The sequence below is a fragment of the Nelumbo lutea genome, chromosome 7 (assembly GCF_056320005.1).
Source record: "Nelumbo lutea isolate HS-2025 chromosome 7, American lotus-T2T, whole genome shotgun sequence".
NCBI lineage: Eukaryota > Viridiplantae > Streptophyta > Magnoliopsida > Proteales > Nelumbonaceae > Nelumbo > Nelumbo lutea.
Window position 1 is genome coordinate 3113622 of NC_142690.1, and position 21328 is coordinate 3134949.

General features: G+C 37.3%; 2 protein-coding genes across 3 annotated transcripts in view; one reads left to right on the forward strand and one right to left on the reverse strand.

The window, feature by feature from the left end:
• The first annotated feature begins 457 nt into the window (after positions 1-457).
• Positions 458-3879, forward strand: LOC148844660 (actin-like). 2 transcript variants are annotated; one of them, XM_088954513.1, is made up of 5 exons: positions 458-876; positions 2041-2110; positions 2272-2665; positions 2749-3362; positions 3518-3879. In XM_088954513.1, the coding sequence occupies exons 2-5, from the start codon at positions 2051-2053 to the stop codon at positions 3581-3583; spliced, it is 1134 nt and encodes a 377-aa protein (XP_088810639.1). In that variant the 5' UTR covers positions 458-876; positions 2041-2050; the 3' UTR covers positions 3584-3879. The 2 variants fall into 2 exon arrangements, with proteins under 2 accessions (XP_088810639.1, XP_088810640.1); XM_088954514.1 differs by having other exon boundaries at positions 708-876; positions 2038-2110.
• A 2306-nt stretch (positions 3880-6185) lies between these two features.
• GSL10 (glucan synthase-like 10) overlaps positions 6186-21328 on the reverse strand; it is a 123321-nt gene continuing 108178 nt past the window's right edge. Inside the window, exons 49-52 of the mRNA XM_088954511.1 lie at positions 12374-12493; positions 11831-11881; positions 11546-11728; positions 6186-6741 (exon numbers count right to left, since the gene is read on the reverse strand). Coding sequence (XP_088810637.1) covers positions 6505-6741; positions 11546-11728; positions 11831-11881; positions 12374-12493 — 591 coding nt within the window. The 3' untranslated portion in view covers positions 6186-6504. The remainder of the gene's footprint in view (positions 6742-11545; positions 11729-11830; positions 11882-12373; positions 12494-21328) is intronic.

Below are 21328 nucleotides of genomic sequence, written 5' to 3' on the forward strand. Positions count from 1 at the left end.
CTCACACCCACCTTACAGCACTTGCATCTGTATCTCCATGAATGAAAATATACAAATACAGAAGATATTCCCGATATGTGGCGTGAGGGAGAAATCGGGACTCACGTATTAATACTTCTAAATTTGAACTTGGGCCTAAAATATAGGCCAACCTGGCTCAACCCCTGTAAGACTTGGTAAATATATGTACAGCATAAATATGACATGGGAAACAGTCGTATATCTTTCAAAATTAAGAATAAAAAATATGTGAAAAATTCAGTCAGACAAACATAACACGGCAAAAGATTGATCAAATGCATATTCGTGTTCAATAAAAAAAATTCAAAGTAATAAATTAAACATAAATATTTTTAGAAATTTAAAAATATAGAAAATGAGAATTCCGAAAATTGTGGTCCTCCATATTTTAAAATCCAAAATATTCTTATATTACACATTTTTCCGAATAATTTACATGCTTAAAATGCGTATTTTACATGGATTTACTAACTATGGTTTGACCAGACGCTTAATTTGGGCTGGGCCTGACCCCAACAAATAGAAAAGAAAATGGGCTGGGGCATACTTGTCTCATCATCATGGCTAGAAGTAATCAAAGCATGCCTGATCTCGGACTAGGAACCAGCTGTTTCCATCGCTCTGGTGACGCGTCATTGGGGCCGTAGATCCTACTTTTAAAACAAACGGCCGAGATCCAGCAGTATGAATTTGTGGTTATTTCCGTTCTATAAATTTTGTAATTTGTAGTTTACCGAGAGAGAGAGAGAGAAGAAGAAGAAGAAGAAGAAGAAGAAGAAGAAGAAGAAGAGGAAGAGGAAGAGGAAGAAGGGGGTTTCCGAGTCTCTGACAAACAACCATTTCAAGGTTTCAGAGGTAATTCATTATCATTTGTTTCAATTGCCATAGTTAGAAGAGCATTCCGATCAATTGCCATTATCGGAATCATACAACTGAGGAGACTATAATGATTGTTTTAATGTCCATTTCTTTTCTCTATTTGATTGTTCGAATCCATGGTTTTGGTGATTCATTTGTTGAAATTGATCCATTGAAATGTGGTTAGATCGAATTTATTAATTGCAGATCTCCATAATAAGATTTTAGTAACAGAGTTTGCGGATTTTCATTTTTTTAATTATCGTGATTCATCTTTTGACCTGTTTTTTCATTGTATTGGTTCATACAATATAATTTTCTAAAGGGTCTCCTGTTGGTTCTCGTTTTCAATCTGCATTGCTAATTATTGGATTGATTGGTAATAAGGATTTAATCTGTTAATTTCTTTTCCCCGTCTGAATCTCCTTCTGCATTTGCATTTCAATTCCCACGGTTCATGTTGACCCCAAAGACTTGTTTGACGAGATTCGAAAGTTTCTTTGTCTGGTAGTAATTTTGACCTCTATTTCCTGGCGTCAATCAGGATTTCTCATTACATTCAACTGTCCATGGTAATGTAATGCTGAAAAATCCTCTTCTTTCAGATTATATCTGGCCTGATTTGAGTTAAAGTATATCTGGCTTGAACAATTGTTAGAAGGATATTATTCAAGTCTTGCGACTCCTTTTATATGCTTGGTGTTCATCCATATGGTAATTTATATTCGAGATAAAATTTAGATGTCAATCCTTTCAATCTTGTCCCTTTTGCATTCGTTTTTATTATACCAAGATCTTGTATTCTTTTGAAATCGGTGAACTTCTATTACATTTTTATTGCTCTTAGATTGTCAGACAGGAAATTTCATTAACAAGAAAGTGTATGGGTTCCATTACCAATTGCCCATAGCACTTTCATATCTCAGATGCAACTGACTGATTGTATAAGATGATCTGCATCTTCTATTTATTGGTAAAAAGTAAATGCATCTTCTAGTTGACTAAATGAGCTATTAGTGTATGAAATGTTACATGAAGAGAAATCAACTCACGTTGGTGGGCAAGGAAGTGGAACTGGTTACCATTTTTTGCACACATATTTTTATATGAATTACTTCTACACCAGCTTGAATTTGGTGCTTTTTGGTGACTTACTAGCAGGTGATAGAAAATGGCAGAAGGTGAGGATATTCAGCCTCTTGTATGCGACAATGGGACAGGAATGGTCAAGGTACCGAATCAGAATTTCTTGTAATTCTAGTATTCAAATTCTATTTTTATACTTAGATATAGATGGCAATAGGTGTATTAAATGAAGATTAGCTTTATATTATATGAATTTTGGAACTTACATGTTGATTCTTTTAAAATTGAAAACCTTAAATTTTTCAGGCTGGATTTGCTGGAGATGATGCTCCAAGGGCTGTCTTCCCCAGCATTGTAGGTCGCCCCCGCCACACTGGTGTGATGGTTGGTATGGGCCAGAAGGATGCCTATGTTGGGGATGAAGCACAGTCTAAGCGTGGTATCTTAACTTTAAAATATCCAATTGAGCATGGCATTGTGAACAATTGGGATGACATGGAGAAGATCTGGCATCACACCTTCTACAATGAGCTCCGTGTGGCCCCAGAAGAGCACCCTGTTCTCCTCACAGAGGCACCTCTCAATCCAAAGGCTAATCGTGAGAAGATGACACAAATCATGTTTGAGACATTCAACACTCCTGCGATGTATGTTGCTATTCAGGCTGTTCTTTCCCTTTATGCCAGTGGTCGTACGACTGGTAAGGAAATTCATTGGATTTACATATTATTTTTGGTATTTTGATATGGCAAGTGGTAACATGTGATGCTTCCATGTCTGTAGGTATCGTTTTGGACTCTGGAGATGGTGTCAGTCACACTGTTCCCATCTATGAAGGTTATGCCCTTCCACACGCCATCCTGCGTCTTGACCTTGCAGGCCGTGATCTCACAGATGCCTTGATGAAAATCTTGACTGAACGTGGTTACTCCTTCACCACCACAGCCGAGCGTGAAATTGTGAGGGATATGAAAGAGAAGCTTGCATACATTGCTCTTGACTATGAGCAAGAGCTAGAGACAGCCAAGACGAGCTCATCTGTAGAGAAGAGTTATGAACTGCCTGATGGGCAGGTGATCACCATTGGTGCTGAGCGTTTTAGATGTCCAGAGGTTCTCTTCCAGCCGTCCATGATTGGTATGGAAGCTGCTGGCATTCACGAGACGACATACAACTCTATCATGAAGTGCGACGTGGATATTAGGAAGGATCTATATGGCAACATCGTCCTCAGTGGTGGCTCCACCATGTTCCCAGGCATAGCCGATAGGATGAGCAAGGAAATAACAGCATTAGCACCCAGCAGCATGAAGATCAAGGTTGTTGCTCCACCTGAGAGGAAGTACAGCGTTTGGATTGGGGGTTCCATCTTGGCATCTCTCAGCACTTTCCAGCAGGTATTTATTGTCTTTAGTAGTAATAGCATTAGACATACGAATGCAGGTCAGAAATTGTTTTTGGTAGGCAATGCATGTTAGCATTATACTTGGCCAGAAGACGATTGTAAAATGTCTGATTACCTGAATTTATTTATTTATTTTCTTTCCTACAGATGTGGATTTCAAAGGGAGAGTACGATGAATCTGGGCCATCTATTGTGCACAGGAAATGCTTCTGATTATGCATGGCAAGAGCCAAGGTTGAAGAGATGCACCTTGCATCCGAGAAATGCTTCTTATCATGCATGTTTTTAAATGCTTTCTTTTTCTTTTCCATCTATTCCGCTTGTTGTTTCTTTCTTCTCCCATTCCATTGTTGGGACAATGACCTAAAAATCAATTCTTTTTTGTTTTTTCATTATTATTTCTTCTTAGTTGTGTACTAATTCTGCTTTGGTTTGGGTTGAAGCGGATTTTGCCATTACTTACAGTGTGTTTTGATTAAAACCAATAAACATATTTCTTTTCAGGCAAACTGACAGATTTCTTAATTCTTAATTCTTATCATGCATTGTCAATTTATTCTCTCCCCTCCCGCAGAATGCCAATTTGATCGGTTCCTTTTTACTTGCTATGGTATCATTGGTTGACAGTATAAAATAAATTAAGTGCTTAAGTAATGACTCGTCTCGAAGCCGTATATTATCATTTTGCTTGTCATTCAAATCCACGCTCAATCTACGGTTTGCCATTATTCAATAATTGTTCAACAAATCAGATTATATAAATCTCGCTTTCCAGTATCCTAAAATTGGAAAGTTTGACAAGAACGTTGAACCTCAAAGGCTATTATTAAAAACTACATTCTCAACCTACGGTTTTAGAACACATTGTGCACCAGTAGTACTGGGTGTATCATTGAGAATGTAAAGCTCTTAAGATGTTTACTTGGTCCTGAACGTATAACTAGAGGAATAAATCTCAGAAAGTGGTTAAGATGTTTACTTATTCTTCCCATTAAACTATATGCCGTTGGATTTAGTAACAGCAGAACAGGTTCTCACTTGACATTTGGACTTCTCAAAAGTCCATTTTTCCCTTTTTGGCACCCTTTTGAATGTTATGTGGACCAAGGTTCCTTTATTTATATTTCTTTAAGGGACCGGATAAATCCTTTTTCAGCCATGAATTTCAGCTGTTCAGGTGAGAATGAAAGTTGAAATATATTAAGGGAAAAATTAAGATAAAATAAAAACATGAGATGATAAAACTAGGCAATTTCCCTAGCAATTTAAAATATGGGAATTTTGTTAAAATACTCTTTTTTTTGTTTGACTTATCTCTCTTCCGTAGCAATTTCCCTATACTGTAGTGGACAAAAGAGAGAAGTTATTAACCCAAAGGGTGGTATGATCGTATAAGTATTTGACTGAAACTAGGCAAAAATTGCATATCCATAGTTTTTAATCATGGATACTCTTTCTCTTTTTTTTTTTATTTTTAATTTTTTTGCCAGTTCGACAAATTCAAGGTAGGTCGTAGTCGTAGGTATATTAGAACAAACATTTAATGTTTAAACTTATTAAAAGGTTATAGCTCCCACTACCTATACGCATCATATCATACATTCATGCGGTATTATTTACCCTTACAATTACAATAGTCGTGTGCACCATAGCCGTATCCAGAATGAAGATATTTTCATTTGGATTTATGAGTAGTCCGAATGATCTATGAATGAAATAATTAACAAGAAAAACCTTCTAATTATCTAAAAGGATGAAATGCTTCTTTTCACGGTGAAAGAAAGAGCCACTAGTCATGTTTTTTAAACTACCATACAAGTTAAACAATTTTCTCCGAATTCCAACAAAAAATGAAAAAGAAACTGTCCTGTAACTTAACTACTTACATCTGTACCTATCAAACTAGAGTTCCTCACAAACTTTCCCATCTGCAGTTGCACTTCTTTGAAAATTTATTTTAATAACATTAAAATTGATTTTTGCTTAAACTTAAACTATGCTGTCGGAAAGACAGGATACTGGAAGGGCTTTGACCAATCAAAATCCCCTATGAATTTTGATAAATGTAATCCGATTTTCTGATTGGTTATCACTTTTATAATACCAGTTGATTGATTACAAATTTTCGGGCATTATATCTTTCTAGTCAAATTCAAATTTGATAATTTAAATATTACAAATGGTCGAATTCAAAATATTTATTTCATATTGTTGATTTATTGAATCGAATTCAAATGTGTATTGACTGGATCCCATAATTATCCAAATACAATATAATATAATATAATATAATATAGATAGCTGTGCTTTATAATAACAATCCTATTCATTATAAGAAAGGGACAATGATTACTTATGACGGTGACAAGACCACTCTTCTTTTGTTTCATTAATCTATAGTGATAGTATGGTTCCTCCCTTGCTCCATCTCATCTCCCCCTTTTCTCTCCCTCCATCATCCCCTGTCCGTTTGCAACTATTGTTCTTTGTAGAAGAGATCCAGAGTAAACAAGCTTTACACTTTACCCCACAGGAGGGGTTGCTTCTCTGGTATATCTCTTATCCTTTATGGGGAATAGGAGAGGTTGTTTCGCCTTGTTAGTTTGGTTTAAAGACATCAGGCTTTTAATATCAATACAAATAATTGGTTGAATTCGAATTAAATAAAAAATTTGATTATCTAGTTGAGTTCAAATTCAATTTATAATTTTAAGTATTCATTGAGTATCGAATGGAATTCGGATCACCACAATTGCAATTGAAATCGAATTTGAATATGGCACGATTCTCCGTTTACAAGCCTAAATGAAAAGGATTGGCTGATCGATTAAGCAAAATTACTATAATTTGGCAAAAATACGTTCTGGTCTATCATTCAATATAATCATATTCTGCTTATCAAGAAAAACATATACAATCATATTGTATTTTTTTTACATTTCTTCTACTACACTTACTGCAGATCCCCAATTGAATTAGAATTGGTCTACAAATAGACAGTCACCCTTCCACCACGCCCGATATCCATGAAACTAAAGAGTATGAAAGAAACCTTAGCCGCGAGAGAATGAAAACAATCTGCGTTGGGCCATCTCATGTTATACAGATATTACTGCATGGGTCACAGCCTGTCATCATATCCCAGTGTTGGGGTTGTTTCCAGCAAGGATGAGAGAGATCTCTAACCCTCGACTGAATGCTTGGTTGAACATGAGTCGGGTCTGAAATGTTGAGACAAAGGGGAACCATGAGAAGAATGCTATAGGGATGAAAATGAGTATCCCCATTCCGGCATCATAAAATCGAGCAATTGAACGAATGGATTTCCACAAACCCAGCCTCTTCGTCAATGGTTTCCAAGCTGCAGCTATCTGAAATTGCATAAACCAGTTGCACGTCAAACGTGAAAAATAAATTGATAGATGCTGATAAGAACCTGTATAAAAGATATGACAAAATGATGTAGAACAAAGAAAACTTCTTAATAGTTTTACAATGGCTTTCTTTCATTCCCCACTCCCAACAGAAGTAATACCTTAATTCTCAGGAAGAATCATCCAGACAACAATACAGTGGACTGCACAGCAGTAAATGATGAAATTCTGCTAACATATATAAATGGGGTCCAGCAGGTTTCCGGCTTCAAAGAAAAAGGACAGCCATTACGGGAGCAAGTCTATACCTCACAAACTAAAATATTTCCATTTTATCATGGATGCGACCACAAACTAGAAGCAATTAATAACAACTTTTTTTTTTTGATAAATAATAAATAACTTTTTAGGCTCCAATTATTTAAATAATACAATAGTTCGCCTAACAGACTAAAATATTTTCCAAGAAAAGGACAGTAAATGTACTCACCCGACCTTAACTTGATTTCATAAAATCATACATCATCATCTAAGCCCTGCCTCAAGTAAGGGGTCAGCTACATGAACCCTGTTTCACCTTTCCATTCTGTTCAGTGCCATATCATTAAATTATGAGTACTTATGCATTTCTTACCACTTCCAGTCGAGTCCTTTTTTGTCTGCCAGTATCTCTTCTAGTCCCTTCAATTTGTAACAGATCACTTCTTTTAACTGGTGCCATAAATGGTCTTATGAATGTGACCAAGCCATTTCAGTCTACTTTCTCTTATCGTATCGCCTATTGGATTTACTCCTAGGTTCCCTTGTATGACTTCATTTCAAACCCTGTCCTTTCTAATTTTACTACCCATCCATGCAATCATTCGCATTTCTACCATGCTCATTTTTTGGACATACCGTTTCTTAACTGCCAACACTTAATTCCATACAAAATAGTTGGCCTTACAGTTGTTTTATAGAACTTGCCTTCAACCAAGTGGTATTTGTCCATCACATAAGAATTTGGATGCACCCCTCTGTTTTGCCCATCAAGCTCTAATCCTGTGGGCGGCATCCTCCTCAATCTCTCCTTCATTGAGTTATCTCTAGTGCTTGGAAAACTGGACTGGATAAGCTGGTCATGACCCGGAGCACTGACTGGTTCAATCAAACCATAAAAACTGGAAATGATAGAAAAGGTCAAAACAGGAAGACCATCTGGTTTAGCTAGAGAACTGGTCCCAGTTTCATGAAACTGCCTGGGTCACTAAATAATTGAAATTTCAAAAAGCTTATGGCAAGACTTGAAAGAAAATGTGTATTGCTCAATTACCATTAATCCATTTCTCTATTTGTGTTAATTTATGACTCTTTATTGTATATATTACTTTATTACACATGTATTTTATAGAAAAAAGTGAGTTAAGAGGCTTGCACCCTGTTTTTTATTTATTTTTTATTTTTTAATTTCTGGCTTGAATCCTGGTTATTTACTTATTTGTTTTAAAAATTAGGGAACTTTCCATCCATCCATCCACTACATTCAAGTATGATATAATTTGTAAAATATATTATACATAGTATTTATGTGACCTGGTATATATACATATATGCCACACCATTCATGGTTCAACCTTTTTGGTGGGAGCCTCATGCACTAGGCTTTTATTCACGATTAGACCTTCAGTTTGACCCTAGTTGAACCTCTGACCCGTGAACCTCTCCTGAATATGGTTCCATGCCCGGTGCGGTTCTCTGAACATTGGTTTTCTCTTGATCTACAATCCCAAGTGTACCTTGGCTTTTGCACTTGGGATTGTAGACCAAGGTACACTTTAAGGATTAAGGATGAACTTTACATATGGTTTGGTATTAAAGATTGACTTTACAATATATATATTTTGTTTGTCCTACTTTAAAAACTTTTGTTTCTAAGGTATTTTTCCATAAACTTAATTTTGCATTTAAATTGGGGCTAAGTGTTTAAACCTTGGTGAAAAACCATCATAAATTTGATGTTTCTCCCACAGGTGTTCTAACATTGGTTATTGCACCCTCATACATATCCTTAATTAGGTCGGTATACCTACTGGGGACACCTTCCTTTTTCCAAGATCCTCCATATTATTTCTTTGGGGACTATTATATGCTTTTTCTAGGTCAATCTAGGTCAATGAGCAACCATGCTTCCATGGTTGATCTCTCCGGCATAAACCCAAATTAGTTCTCTGTTATACTTGTTTCATGTTTTTAACCTTTGCTCTATATTCTCTCCCAGAGTTTCATAGTGTGGTTCATGAGTTTAAGCCCTAATAGTTATTACAACTTTGTATATCATCACCTTTGTTCTTGAATATAGACACCATACTGATACTGTTCTTTCTCCACTCATCAGGCATCTTCTTTTCTTTCGTTATCTTATTAAATAGCTTAGTTAGCCATAATAAGCTACCTCTTCCATACCTTCGCCTACATCTATTGGTATACCATTTGGTCCCAGCACCTTTCCCCTCATCTTATTTAGTGCCTCTTTCACTTCAGTGATTCTAATTTTATAAAGGACATGCTATTACCAAAATTCTAATCTCTCCTCCACTAGTCACCTCTACATGTTCATTTAATAATTTTTCGAAATAGTTTTTCCATCTCTCCTAGATTTCTCCACGTATTACCAAAATTCTTTGATATTCATCTTTAATACACCTAACAAGGCTTGAATATTGATGTTCTTCCGTAAATATGTAAATTAATATATTTAAATACTACTGTCTTTTTAATATGATAATTGGCAATGCCAAATTAAGGAACCAACCTACAATTTTATTTTTTATTTTATATCACCTAGGTTATGCCTATGTGCCCTATTATTGTCTAGAATTTCCTAGATACCTAACCCTCAACCTTTTTATTGTAAGGAAATTTGGAACAAACCCATCCCTCCCATGGTGGGAGCTGTTTGTTGGGAAGTCTCTCTCGGGAAACTAAACACTATGGACAATCTGCAAAAGAGAAGACCTAGCCTTATTTCCCCAAATTGGTGTATCCTTTGCAAAGCTAATGGAGAAAGTTGTTACTACCTACTAATCTCTTGCTTCTTTATTGTAGGACTTTGGGAAAAGCTTTTTGCTCCAGTTGGTTGCAGGTGCATTGTGCTTCTGCAGATTGGTGGTCTATTCAACCCGACAACCTTCACGTGGCCTAAATGAAGATGAAGAGTTTTATGTAGATGTGCTAGGGCTGCTTTGGTGTGGATAGTGTGTGTGTGGGGGGGGGGGGATAGAAATGCTAGAATATTTAATGATAAAGAGAGGGATGAGGCTATTGTTTGAGATTGCATATTGAACAAGGCTATCAATTGGGATAAATCATAGGACCTTTTCTTGCAATTCTCTTTTACCAACAGGCGAAATTGGGAATTGGTTCTATTGTTAACAACAAGTCAGTTATAGCTTGGGAGCCCCCTGAAGAAGGTTTTATCAAGCTAAACTTTGAAGGTAGCAGCCTAGATAATCCTGGGCCTCTTGGTATTGGGGGAGTCTTCAAAAATGCAGAGGGTCAGATTGTTGCCTTATTCTCTAGTGTGGGGGATGCTGTTAGTGCAGACGTCGAAGCAGTTTTACAAGGAAATTGCTAGAGAGCTGAACTATGGGAGATTGTGAATTGAAGGTTACTCTAAACTGGTAATTGGGTGGCTGAAGGAACTGGAGATTCAAGTGGCTAACTTCCAATATAACAGCTAGAGTCCATTGGGAAAGGAGATCGGAAAATAGGTTGGACTTTTTAGCTAGCCAAGGGTGCATAAGGATCAATTATTTCAGGCTAAATTGTAAATCTGCTTTATTTTTTAGGCTGCATCTTGCGTCTCATTGTGAGAAGTCTTCATTATGTAACTCTTTTGATTGATCATTAATAAAATGCTTATTATTATTTATCAAAAAAAATTACGGAGAAGTACACTGCAGCCCACTGCAGAATTCTGAAATGACAGCCCCCCATAGTCTACTAGTAGCCCCCCCCACCTATAAACCGCATCCTGCCCGTGGATTTGGCATCAATCCACGATCAGGATTCATCCCACCTGTACGGTGGGGCTAAGAATTCTGAGGTGGCCTCAACAGTCATTCTCCCAAAAAACTATTGATTTTATGATTGCGAAACCATTACAACTTTCATCAATCTTTCTAAAAATCGGTCACTGTAATATATACAGGAGAGAGTGGATAAATGAGTCAAAACTCAAAATGAACTTAGTTTAAGGAACTTGGACTAAAAAGGTTGTTTGTAAGTGGAGTACTATTCAAAAGGGTTTTGGATTGTTGATCCGTTTATAAGAATTTTCTAGTTACTCAAAACGAACTCAGTTATGTCTGTTTTTAGTTTTTTTACTAGTATCCGAGTGTAGTTGTCTGTTGTGTCTTTGGTTCTAGTTGTTTCTTTGCTTTGTATTCTGTTGTGTTCATTTTGCTGCTGTGGAACGAATCATCTTTTCGACCAAAAAAGGAAATCTTATATTACATTCATCCAACTTGTCCTCCAACTAGATGAAGCAGAAAACACAATATTTTAAAGTAGACATTTTACCAACTGAAATAGTGTATCATACACACCATCCACATATTAAATGTCACTTATTTTATTATGCATGCACTTGCTGAGGGTCAGCTCACTTTTCCCTTAATAAAGAACTAAAATCTACTTTTTCTTGAAATGTATAATGACTATAATGTATATATTAGTAGTTTCCATTCATATACATAAAGAGCAATAAAATGAAAGAATTATAAAAAGTATTAAATGATTATAACTGAGAAATGTAACTCACTGAAAGAATTCCCCACCCAGTGGGAACGAATGCTAAGATGCATGCAAAGATGTCTGGCAAAGAAAGATCTGTAAATACAACTGCAACAGCTAAACCAGCAAGTGCTAACATGAAGGAGAGGCCTTGGATAAAGCGCAACAGCAGCTGGAAATTGACTGATATCTTCTGACTGAAGGTAAACACCTGAAAATCCATGACACAAAAGGAACTTTACAATAAGAGATCAGAAGAATATCACATACAAGAGTGGAAGTATCCAACTGCTTAGAGTGTTATATTGCACACCTTGAAAAGAATCATCAGGACAGCTAGCACGATCCACGACAGACCATATACCTATAAATAGTAATATAATGTATTAATACTTGGTAGTATCTTCCAAAAAGGAAAGCTAACCAATTACTGTGTCAAAACTGCCAATGAAGTATGACATCAATTAGCAAACTAAAAAGGCAAGCTAACCAATATCTATGAAGTCTCAAGCATCCATTGTGTCAGAACCAAATACACGTTCAACATGGAAAAATTGTCTCTTTATTGGGAATATGCATGTCTACCAATATTCAACAAGTGCTAGAATGTGTCATATCATTCTTGTACTTAAAAAATGCCATCTTACACGACCAAAACTAAGAACTTAGAAAACTTATAACCAGAAAAGAAAGAGTTTTTATGAATAATTGGAAAAACATATAAGGCCGGAAAAGAAAAATATTTACAAAACACATTAAACCATTGATCAAAGCATAGGTTTCTAGAAATACCATTAAACTAAAAATCTGAAGGAAAAAAATGGAAAATATTAAGATCACTGTAAAATGCTCCTACCGTCAATGACGTATCATTTCCTGATGCCTGCAGCTTGTACACAATTCCATACTGGAAAATAAAAAACCTCAGGCTCAGAATAGTCTCCATTATTCTCCCACTCATTGTCCGGATATGTGCCTATACATGCAATATTTATCAATGTTAGAATAAATACAACAAAGCAAAAAGATCAGATTAAAACACCACCACCACCACCATCATCATCATCGTATCATATCATATCAGCTATATGAGTCCTGTTCTTCCATTCTGTTCTATTCAGTACCATATCCATTGTTTCAGAGAACAAAATACCACTTTATTTTTGTAACCATGGTAATTGGAGACAGAACAGCTTCTGTGTATCAGCTTGTGCTTTTGTGTGTGATGGAATGGCAAGGACTAACATTTTTCTATTCCCAATGTAAATTTCAAATAAAAGGAAATATTGCAACACAGAAAATCCATCTATTGAAAATACATATCTCTCTCTCTCTCTCTCTCTCTCCTCAAAAAAGAAAGAAAGAAAGAAAGAAAAGAAAGTAACAAACAGGTTTCGGTTGCTGTTTTCTAGGCCATGCCTTGGTATTTGAAGAGACGGGCCCTCTTAAAATAATCAAAAGCTCTAGAAATTTGAATCGGAATAGTACTGAGCATATTGAAGTGGACTGACATTTTACCAAGGTAAGAGTAACTTTTGCCGAATTTTGTTTGCCTTAAATCACTTTCAAAATGTTGTTAGCAGATGTTTTTACTCAAAAAACAATAAAGAATAAGCTGGAAAATGACTTAAGCAAGTTGTGCATGACCAATATCTCTACCCAACTTCAGGGGGGGCATGAATGCTTTCAGCTTGTTTACTGCATTTTTTTTTTTATATATATTTTCCTCATCTATAGTGACTGTTTTGATCATTTGTGCTGCTGTATTGTTTTATTCTTTATTATTTTGGAAGACAGGAGTATAGTAGTCATTGTACACCTATTTGGTCTTTAATACAAATAGAAATGAAGAGGGCAGAAGTTAGACTTTTTGCTCCCCTACCATTCTGCCTTCTATTCTTCATCTTCATCTGTTCTTCTCTTCTCTGGGTTCTGCCCTTTTTCTTGCTGTTCTTCTCTTGGATTTTACAAACCAAGTTGGTATCTTTCTCCAAAAATCATCTAAAGATCAGGCGACATGACCTAGAATGACCAACAACTTCAATTCCCCTTGTACACTGTTGATCCTAGTGATAAATGGGTATTGCACGAAGAGGAAGGAAGAGAGATTGCTCTAATTCCAAACTGACTTCTTTAGTTCGAAAAAGAATGCTAAAACTAATCTGAAACAATCTGATTAAAAAGTAAATACACATGAAAAAAGTGCTTGAAGAAGGGGAGATAAGAAGAAAGAAAAATTCTTTGGGAGCAAAACTCATTGGGTGGTGTGCACCCATCAGTTTGATGTTACAGCATTATAAAGAAAAAAGTCACCACAGAGGCACATTGCACCCTTTCGTATGGACATTGGAGCAAGGAAAGAATCCAAAGAAAATTAAATCACTTTCTCGATTTGTATACCAATTTCAGACTTCTTGGGTGATAGGATATTGATAGTATTTCAGGTTTTTATATTTATTTTATAGTTGTAGGTGTCTTAAGAAAAGAGTTCTGTTTCAGAATTTTATTGTTATTTTGACATTACTATCTATAGTAAGAAAATGTTTCAGCTAAGAAAGAGAGAGAAGAGAGATAGAAGAGAACGGGAGAAGCTCAGAATTAGGTCTGGCCACCCCTTTCATTAGATTATATACTCATGAATAAAAGAGAGTACAAAGACAAGTATGCCCTTAGTAAGTGAGCTACTTGTGAGAACCTAAAAACACTCTTAACTCAAAACATAAACTAATGGGCCTAAGGCCCAGCAACTCCCTAACTATGCTATGTAAATAAAAACATATTATATCAGCCCAAAACTCAACACTCCCCCTCAAGTTGGGAATAAATGTTACACATTCCCAACCAGCGTAGATCATGCTCCAGCTTGTTTCTTGCAACTCCTTTTGTAAGAACATCAGCAAGCTGGAAGTTAGATGCAACATATGGCAAGCAAACTTCTCCGGATGTCACCCTTTCCCTTATAAAGTGTCTATCCACTTCTATATGCTTCGTCCTATCATGCTGAACTGGGTTGTGGGTAATGTTAATTGCTGCTTGATTGTTACAATATAGCATCATAGGTTCTTCGGCCTCAACTCCAATCTCCCCTAACAATGAACGGATCCAGAGGAGCTCTGAAACACCATGTGCCATGGCTCTGTATTCATCTTCTGCACTTGACCTTGCAACAAATGTTTGTTTCTTACTCTTCTATGAAACTAAATTACTTCCAACAAGAGTACAAACTCCTGATGTAGATCTTCTATCATCTAGACACCTTGCCCAATTAGCATCCGCATAAGCCTCTAACGATATGCCTCTACCTAGGTGTCCCTTGCCTTCAAATAGGCAAGTATCCTATCAATAGCCTCCCAATGCTGAACTCATGGGGCATGCATGCATTGACTCACCACACTCACTACATAAGAGATGTCTGGTCATGCCATACACAAGTATAGCAACCGCTCCACTAACCTCTGATATCTTCCAACATCCTTCACTAGTTCACCCTCTGAAGCATTTATCCTGTGGTTTTGATCAATAGGTGTATCAACTGCTCTTGACCCAAGTTTTCTTGTTTACTATAGTAGATCTAAAACATACTTCCTCTATGAGATGAAGATCCCATTCTTGGACCTTGCCACTTCAATGCGCATAAAGTACTTCAGCTCCCCAAGATTCTTAATCTCGAACTCATTGTGCAAATTCTTCTTCAGGGTATCAATCTCACTCAAATCATTTCCTATGACTACAATATCATCCACGTACACTATCAAAACTGACACCAATGACCCCCTCCTCTTCACAAAAAGAGTATGATCAGATTGAGTTTGACTATAGCCAAATACAACCAATGCACTTCTAAACCTGTCAAACAAAGCTTTGGGTGATTGCTTTAAACCATATAAAGACTTCTTTAACCTACATACCTTTCCTTTTTCCACATTATTGTAGAAGCCAGTTGGAAGATCCATATGCACCTCCTCTTGCAAGTCCCCATTGAGAAAGGCATTCTTCACATCAAGTTGGAAGAGTGGCCATGAGTATGTAACTTTGTAGTAATAGAAGAATCCGAACTGAACTCATCTTTGCCGCTGGTGCAAAAGTTTCCAAGTAATCTATGCCATAAGTCTGAGTATACCATTTTGCAACCAACCTCGCCTTGTACCTTTCTATACTCCCATCAGCCTTGTACTTCATTGTATAAACCCATCTGCATCCAACTATCTCCTTGCCATCAAGCAAATTCACAATCTCCCATGTTTGATTTTTAATCAATGCTTTCATTTCTCCTGCATAACCGTCTTCCACTCAAGTTTGGAGAGAGCAACTCCTGGGTATAAACACTGAGTCAAGGAAAGCTCGATAGGAAGGGGATAATCCACTATAGGAAAGATAGTGTGAGATGCAATGAGTAGTCAATGTTTTAAAAGCGCAAGGCACAAAAAAGGCGCATGGGTCAATTTGCGCCTGAGGCACACGCCTTTTTAAGCAAGGCACGAAAAATAAAAAAATAAAAAAATTCAAAAAATTATTAAACATAATATTAATACAAATGTAAACTTTAATTTTGAAATAAATGTTTTAAAAAACCTATTATCTAATATTAAAATACATAAATATAACATGAAAAGCATATTCAAATGAGAATTTAAAAATAAAATCAAATATATAAAACATTTTCAAGCATATAGAACCCACAATCTCTTTTTTTTCTCAATTGCATTACTTCAAGTAGCTAATGTGATGTAAAATATATTACATTTCTGATTCTACGGGCCGCCTTTGTGCCACGCCCCTTGAGACAAGCCTAAACAAGTCCACGTTAGGTCTTAAACTCTTACTTCTCACACAAAAATTAATGATTCTATAGTTTTCATTGCTTTTTAAGAAGATATTTTATTAGGATGAATGAATGAACAACATTACCAAATAGGGGACTATAAAATCATTATTTTTTGTGTGAGAACAAAGAATTTAAAACCTAACGTGGGCAAAGGTGTACGCCTGGGCTGAGGCAAAAAAGCGTTAAAATTTCAAAAGGCGCACACTTGGGCTGAGACGCAAGGCACACCAAGCGTGCGCCTTTTGAAAGGGCTATGCCTAGGACCTGGGCGGGGCGCCTACCCTAAAATGCGCCTCACTTATGTGCCTAGGCGCGCCTTTTAGTACACTTCCTCTTCCCTTTTCTGAGGGCAATAGGGAGATCAAGGCCATCTGTGATGGTGTTAGGAGTAGGGGTAGTAGTATCAATAGGAACTAAACCATTAGGGGGAACAAGAGGCATACCTAGGTCTATGTTAATCGAACCTAGAATCTCCGATGAGCTGATAGGGAGTGACATGGGTTCCTCTGCTGTGGAATCAACCTCCCTGTGCTGTCGTAGGCACTGTCGTGTAAAACACTGAAAGACAAGATGGAATGGAGTTGGCAAAATGGGTGAGATAAGTAGGTCAGACACTAGAGTAGACAAAGTTGCTGGAACATGAAGTGCTATAGATTGCTCACTTTCTTCTCCAAAACATTCCCCTTGAAAAGAACCCCCGAGAAAAAAGGTGTGGACTCAAAAAAGGTAACATCCATAGTAACATACAGACTCCCAGAGATTGGATCATAACAACAATACTCCTTCTGGTTTCCTGCATACCCAAGGAAGACACACTTCTTCGCTTTAGGATCCAACTTTGAGTGGTGAGGACCAAGAACATGGACAAAGCATACACATCCAAGCACCCTCAGAGGAATATGGAATGTCTCCCCCTCAGGAAAAAGAAGGCTAGATGGAATGCTATATCCAAGAACATGAGAAGGTACCTGATTAATCAAGAAAATTGTTGTAAGAACTGCATCACCCCAAAAATGAATTGGAACTATAGAGCTCAACATCATGCTTCTTGCTACTTCCACAATGCCTATTCTTCCTTTTTGCTACACCATTCTGTTGAGGTGTGTATGTACAACTGCTTTGATGAACAACTCCATGCTCCAATAGGTATGATGCCAGGTTTTTTTCAAAGTATTCTCTGGCATTATCTGATCTAAACACTTTCACTTGTACCCCAAACTATGTCAGCACCATTTGATGGAATTGTTGAACCAAAGGCGATACCTCATCATGGGATCTCATCAAATATATCCAAGAGTACCGAGAATAATCATTCACAAATAAAAGAAAATACCGATAGCCACCCATAGAGGAAACATGGTATGACCCCCACACATCAGTATGAACCATATAAAAAATAGAAGAACATCTTATATTACTTGCTTTAAAGGAATGTCTACAATGCTTTCCAAGTTGACACCCCTTACACTCCAAACTGGACAAACTGAACAGTTAAAATTCTTTGTCAAGCTACTAACAAATAAAAGATTAGTGCTTAGTCTAGGAACATGAAGGGCAAAAGGTAGGAGAAGAAAAACAACATTTTGAGAAGAAATGACTGTTTAGAAAGTTGCAAAAATTCAAAAGAAAGTAGCATAAATTAGAGTTCAAGAAGAAGAAGAAGAAGAAGAAGAAGAAGGTGGCAACAACTTGGGTTCAGAGAGAGATTTTCGAACATAATCTCTTCTCTTACTCCCTTAATTCTATTTCATTAAGTTAAACTTTAGTAATTTACAGAGAAGCCCCTAGTTGGGCAAAAAATTAAAAATACATAACATAAGAAAAAATAAAGCCCAGATTAAGGCCCATTACAACAAAGAACATAAAAGATAAAAAAAGATAAACAGCCTATGGGCCATTTGGCCCATCTCTACACTCCCCCTCAAGCTGAGCATAGATGTCAATCATGCCAAGCTTGCCAGTATCATGCTGAAGTTTAGCCTTGGGAATGCCCTTGGTGAGGAAATCAACTAACTGTCCTTCAGAGTTGATGAAAGGTAGACACACTTCTCCAGAATCCACTCTTTCTCGAATGAAGTGTCTGTTAACTTCAATATGCTTAGTTCTGTCATGTTGCACTGGGTTGTGAGCAATGTTGATGGCAGCCTGATTATCACAGTATAACATCATTGGCTTATCATGCTTAGTACCTAATTCCTCCATCAAGGATCTAAGCCACAATAGTTCAGAAACTCCATGAGCCATGGCTCTGTATTTTGCTTCGGCTGAAGATCAAGCAACAACTGATTGTTTCTTGCTTCTCCAAGAGACAATGTTACCTACCACCAAGCTTCAGTACCCAGAGGGAGATCTTCTACCATCAATGTTTCCGGCCTAGTCAGCATCTGTGTAGGCTTCAAGTTTCATATGGCCATGCTTAGCAAATAGAATTCCCTTTCTAGGGGAGCCCTTCAAATAACACAGAATCCGCTCTGCTGCTGCCATGTGAGTATCCCTGGGAGCATGCATGAACTAACTGATGCAACTGACAGCATATGCAATGTCTGGCCGAGTCATGCATAGATAAAGAAGTTTTCCAAGTAGCCTCTGAAAGATTCCCTTATCTTCTAACAATATTCCATTTGAAGCAGAGAGTTTATGGCTCATATCGATAGGAGTAGCAACTGGTCTAGCACCCATCTACCCTATTTCAGAGAGCAAATCATGAACTTACTTTCTCTGAGAGATAAGGATCCCATCCTTGGATCTAGCAACTTCTATGCCAAGAAAGTATCTCGATTCCCCTAGATCTTTGATCTCAAACTCTGTATGAAGGAAATATTTGAGATCATTAATCCCTAAGACATCATTACCAGTTACAACAATATCATCAATATACACAATCAGGTAAACGGCCAAGGATCCTCTCCTCTTCACAACAAAGAGGTATGATCAGACTGTGTCTATACATACCCAAAGCTAACAAGGGCAGCCCTAAACCTTTCAAACCATGCTCTAGGGGACTGTTTGAGTCCATAAAGAGATTTCTTCAGCCTACAAACCTTTCATTTCATATTTGTTTCATACATCCCTAGAGGAAGAAACATATAGACTTCCTCATGTAACTCTCCATTCAGAAATGCATTCTTTACATCCAGTTGATAAAGTGGTCAGTCTGAGTGTGCAGCCAAAGATAGTAGAACTCTCACATAAGTCATCTTGGCAACAGGGTAAAAGGTCTCCGGATAATCAATCCCATATGTCTGTGTATAGCCTTTTGCAACCAACCTAGCCTTGTACCTTTCAATGGTGCCATCAGTATGATATTTGATAGTAAAAACCCACTTACGGCCTACTGTATCCTTCCCTTCAAGCAAATCAACAACTTCCCACGTGTCATTCTTGTGCAGGGCACCAATTTTTGTTCTCATAGCATCCCTCCATTCTGAATTATATTAAGAGCTTCTGACACAGACCTGGGAATTGGGTTAGAAGCAACAGAAGAAAGGTAGGCAAAATATGAAGGAAAGAGCAAACTATAAGAAAGGTGTTTGGAAATGCAATGTGCAATACACTTCCTTTTTCCTTTCCTAATAGCAATGGGGATATCAATGTCTGGGAAGGATGGCTCCAAAGGGGCTGTAACAGTACCTGTTGTCTCATCTGTAACTGAAAGTGCATGAGGCTCATGTGTTGTAGGGGAAACAATTTGCTCATTTCTGGTTCTCTGCCATTGGTACAACTTGGGATTAAAAAGAGGGCGATGAGGCAAAGGAGGAGGAATAGGAACACTGGAATGAGAGTGAAGTGACTGATCCTCCCTTGACTCATTTGAAGGAGGAAAAGACTCAACTGGAACAGGAAGAGGAAGAGCAAACACCTGTGACAATTCTTCCCCCTTTGGACAATGTCTCTCTAGAGAAGAACCATAAAAGGAAGAAAGCTCATCAAAGATGACATCCATTGAGACATACCGAGTGCCAGTCTTCGGATCCAAACAACAATAACCCTTATGTGTGGGGGAATAATCAGGGAAGATACACGTGGGCTTTTGGTTCAAATTTATGTCTTTGGACCCTTGGGATATGTACATAACAAATGCAGCCAAAGACAAGAAGAGGAATAGGAAAAAAATCCTTGTCCGGATGAAGAAGACTGAAGGGAGACTTAAACCCTAAAACCATGGATGGCATACGGTTTATAAGGTAGGTAGAAGTGAGAACAGCATCACCCCAAAATTTTATAGGGACATGTGAGGCAAATAGAATACTTCTTGCAACTTCAACAATGTCTATTTTTTCTTTCAGCCACTCCATTCTGTTCTGAGGTCCTAACACATGAGCTTTGATAAATAACCCCAAAATCAGTGAGATAGCAGGTCAGGTTTTTCTCAAAATATTCTTCTGCATTGTCGGATCTGAATATTTTAATTCTGGTATCAAACTGGGTTAGGACAAATTCATGGAATGGCCTCACAAGTCTGGGAACTTCATCACAGGACTTCCTCAAAAATATCCAAATGAATCGAGAAAATCATCAATGAACAAGATACAATATTTGTAGCCACCTATTGAAGGTAAGTGGTAAGGCCCCTACACATCAGGGTGCAAAATATTAAAAGGAGAAGATCTTTTATTCTCCAGCTTGAGGGGGAGTGTTAAGATGTGCCGAATAGGGGTAGTTTAGTCTTCTTCTGTTTATTAAGTAACTTGCTTATGTGGTAGTGTTATTAGAGTTACTCTGCCCCACACTTAAGTAAGGGCATTTCTGTCTTTGCAAACATTATTGGAATCTAATATAGATTAAGGGGGTCGACTGGATGGGTTGACCATCAGATTTTCGACTGACCCTTCTTCTTCTTCTTCTTCTTCTTCTTCTTCTCCTCCTCTTCATATTCGGACTACTATAGCAGCAGTCGAAACATGGTATCAGAGCCATGCTCCTGACCTACGTCAGTTGGTAAAGCACCTCAGCATTGTTCGTGACTCTTCACCTTTGTTTCTGGTC

What these genes read in the sequence shown, in the direction of transcription:
- LOC148844660 (XM_088954513.1), top strand. Translation starts at nt 2,051, where the DNA reads ATGGCAGAAGGTGAGGATATTCAGCCTCTTGTATGCGACAATGGGACA. An exon ending in ATGGGACAGGAATGGTCAAG is followed by an intron (nt 2,111 to 2,271) that starts GTACCGAATCAG and finishes TAAATTTTTCAG; the next exon opens with GCTGGATTTGCTGGAGATGA. An exon ending in TGCCAGTGGTCGTACGACTG is followed by an intron (nt 2,666 to 2,748) that starts GTAAGGAAATTC and finishes CCATGTCTGTAG; the next exon opens with GTATCGTTTTGGACTCTGGA.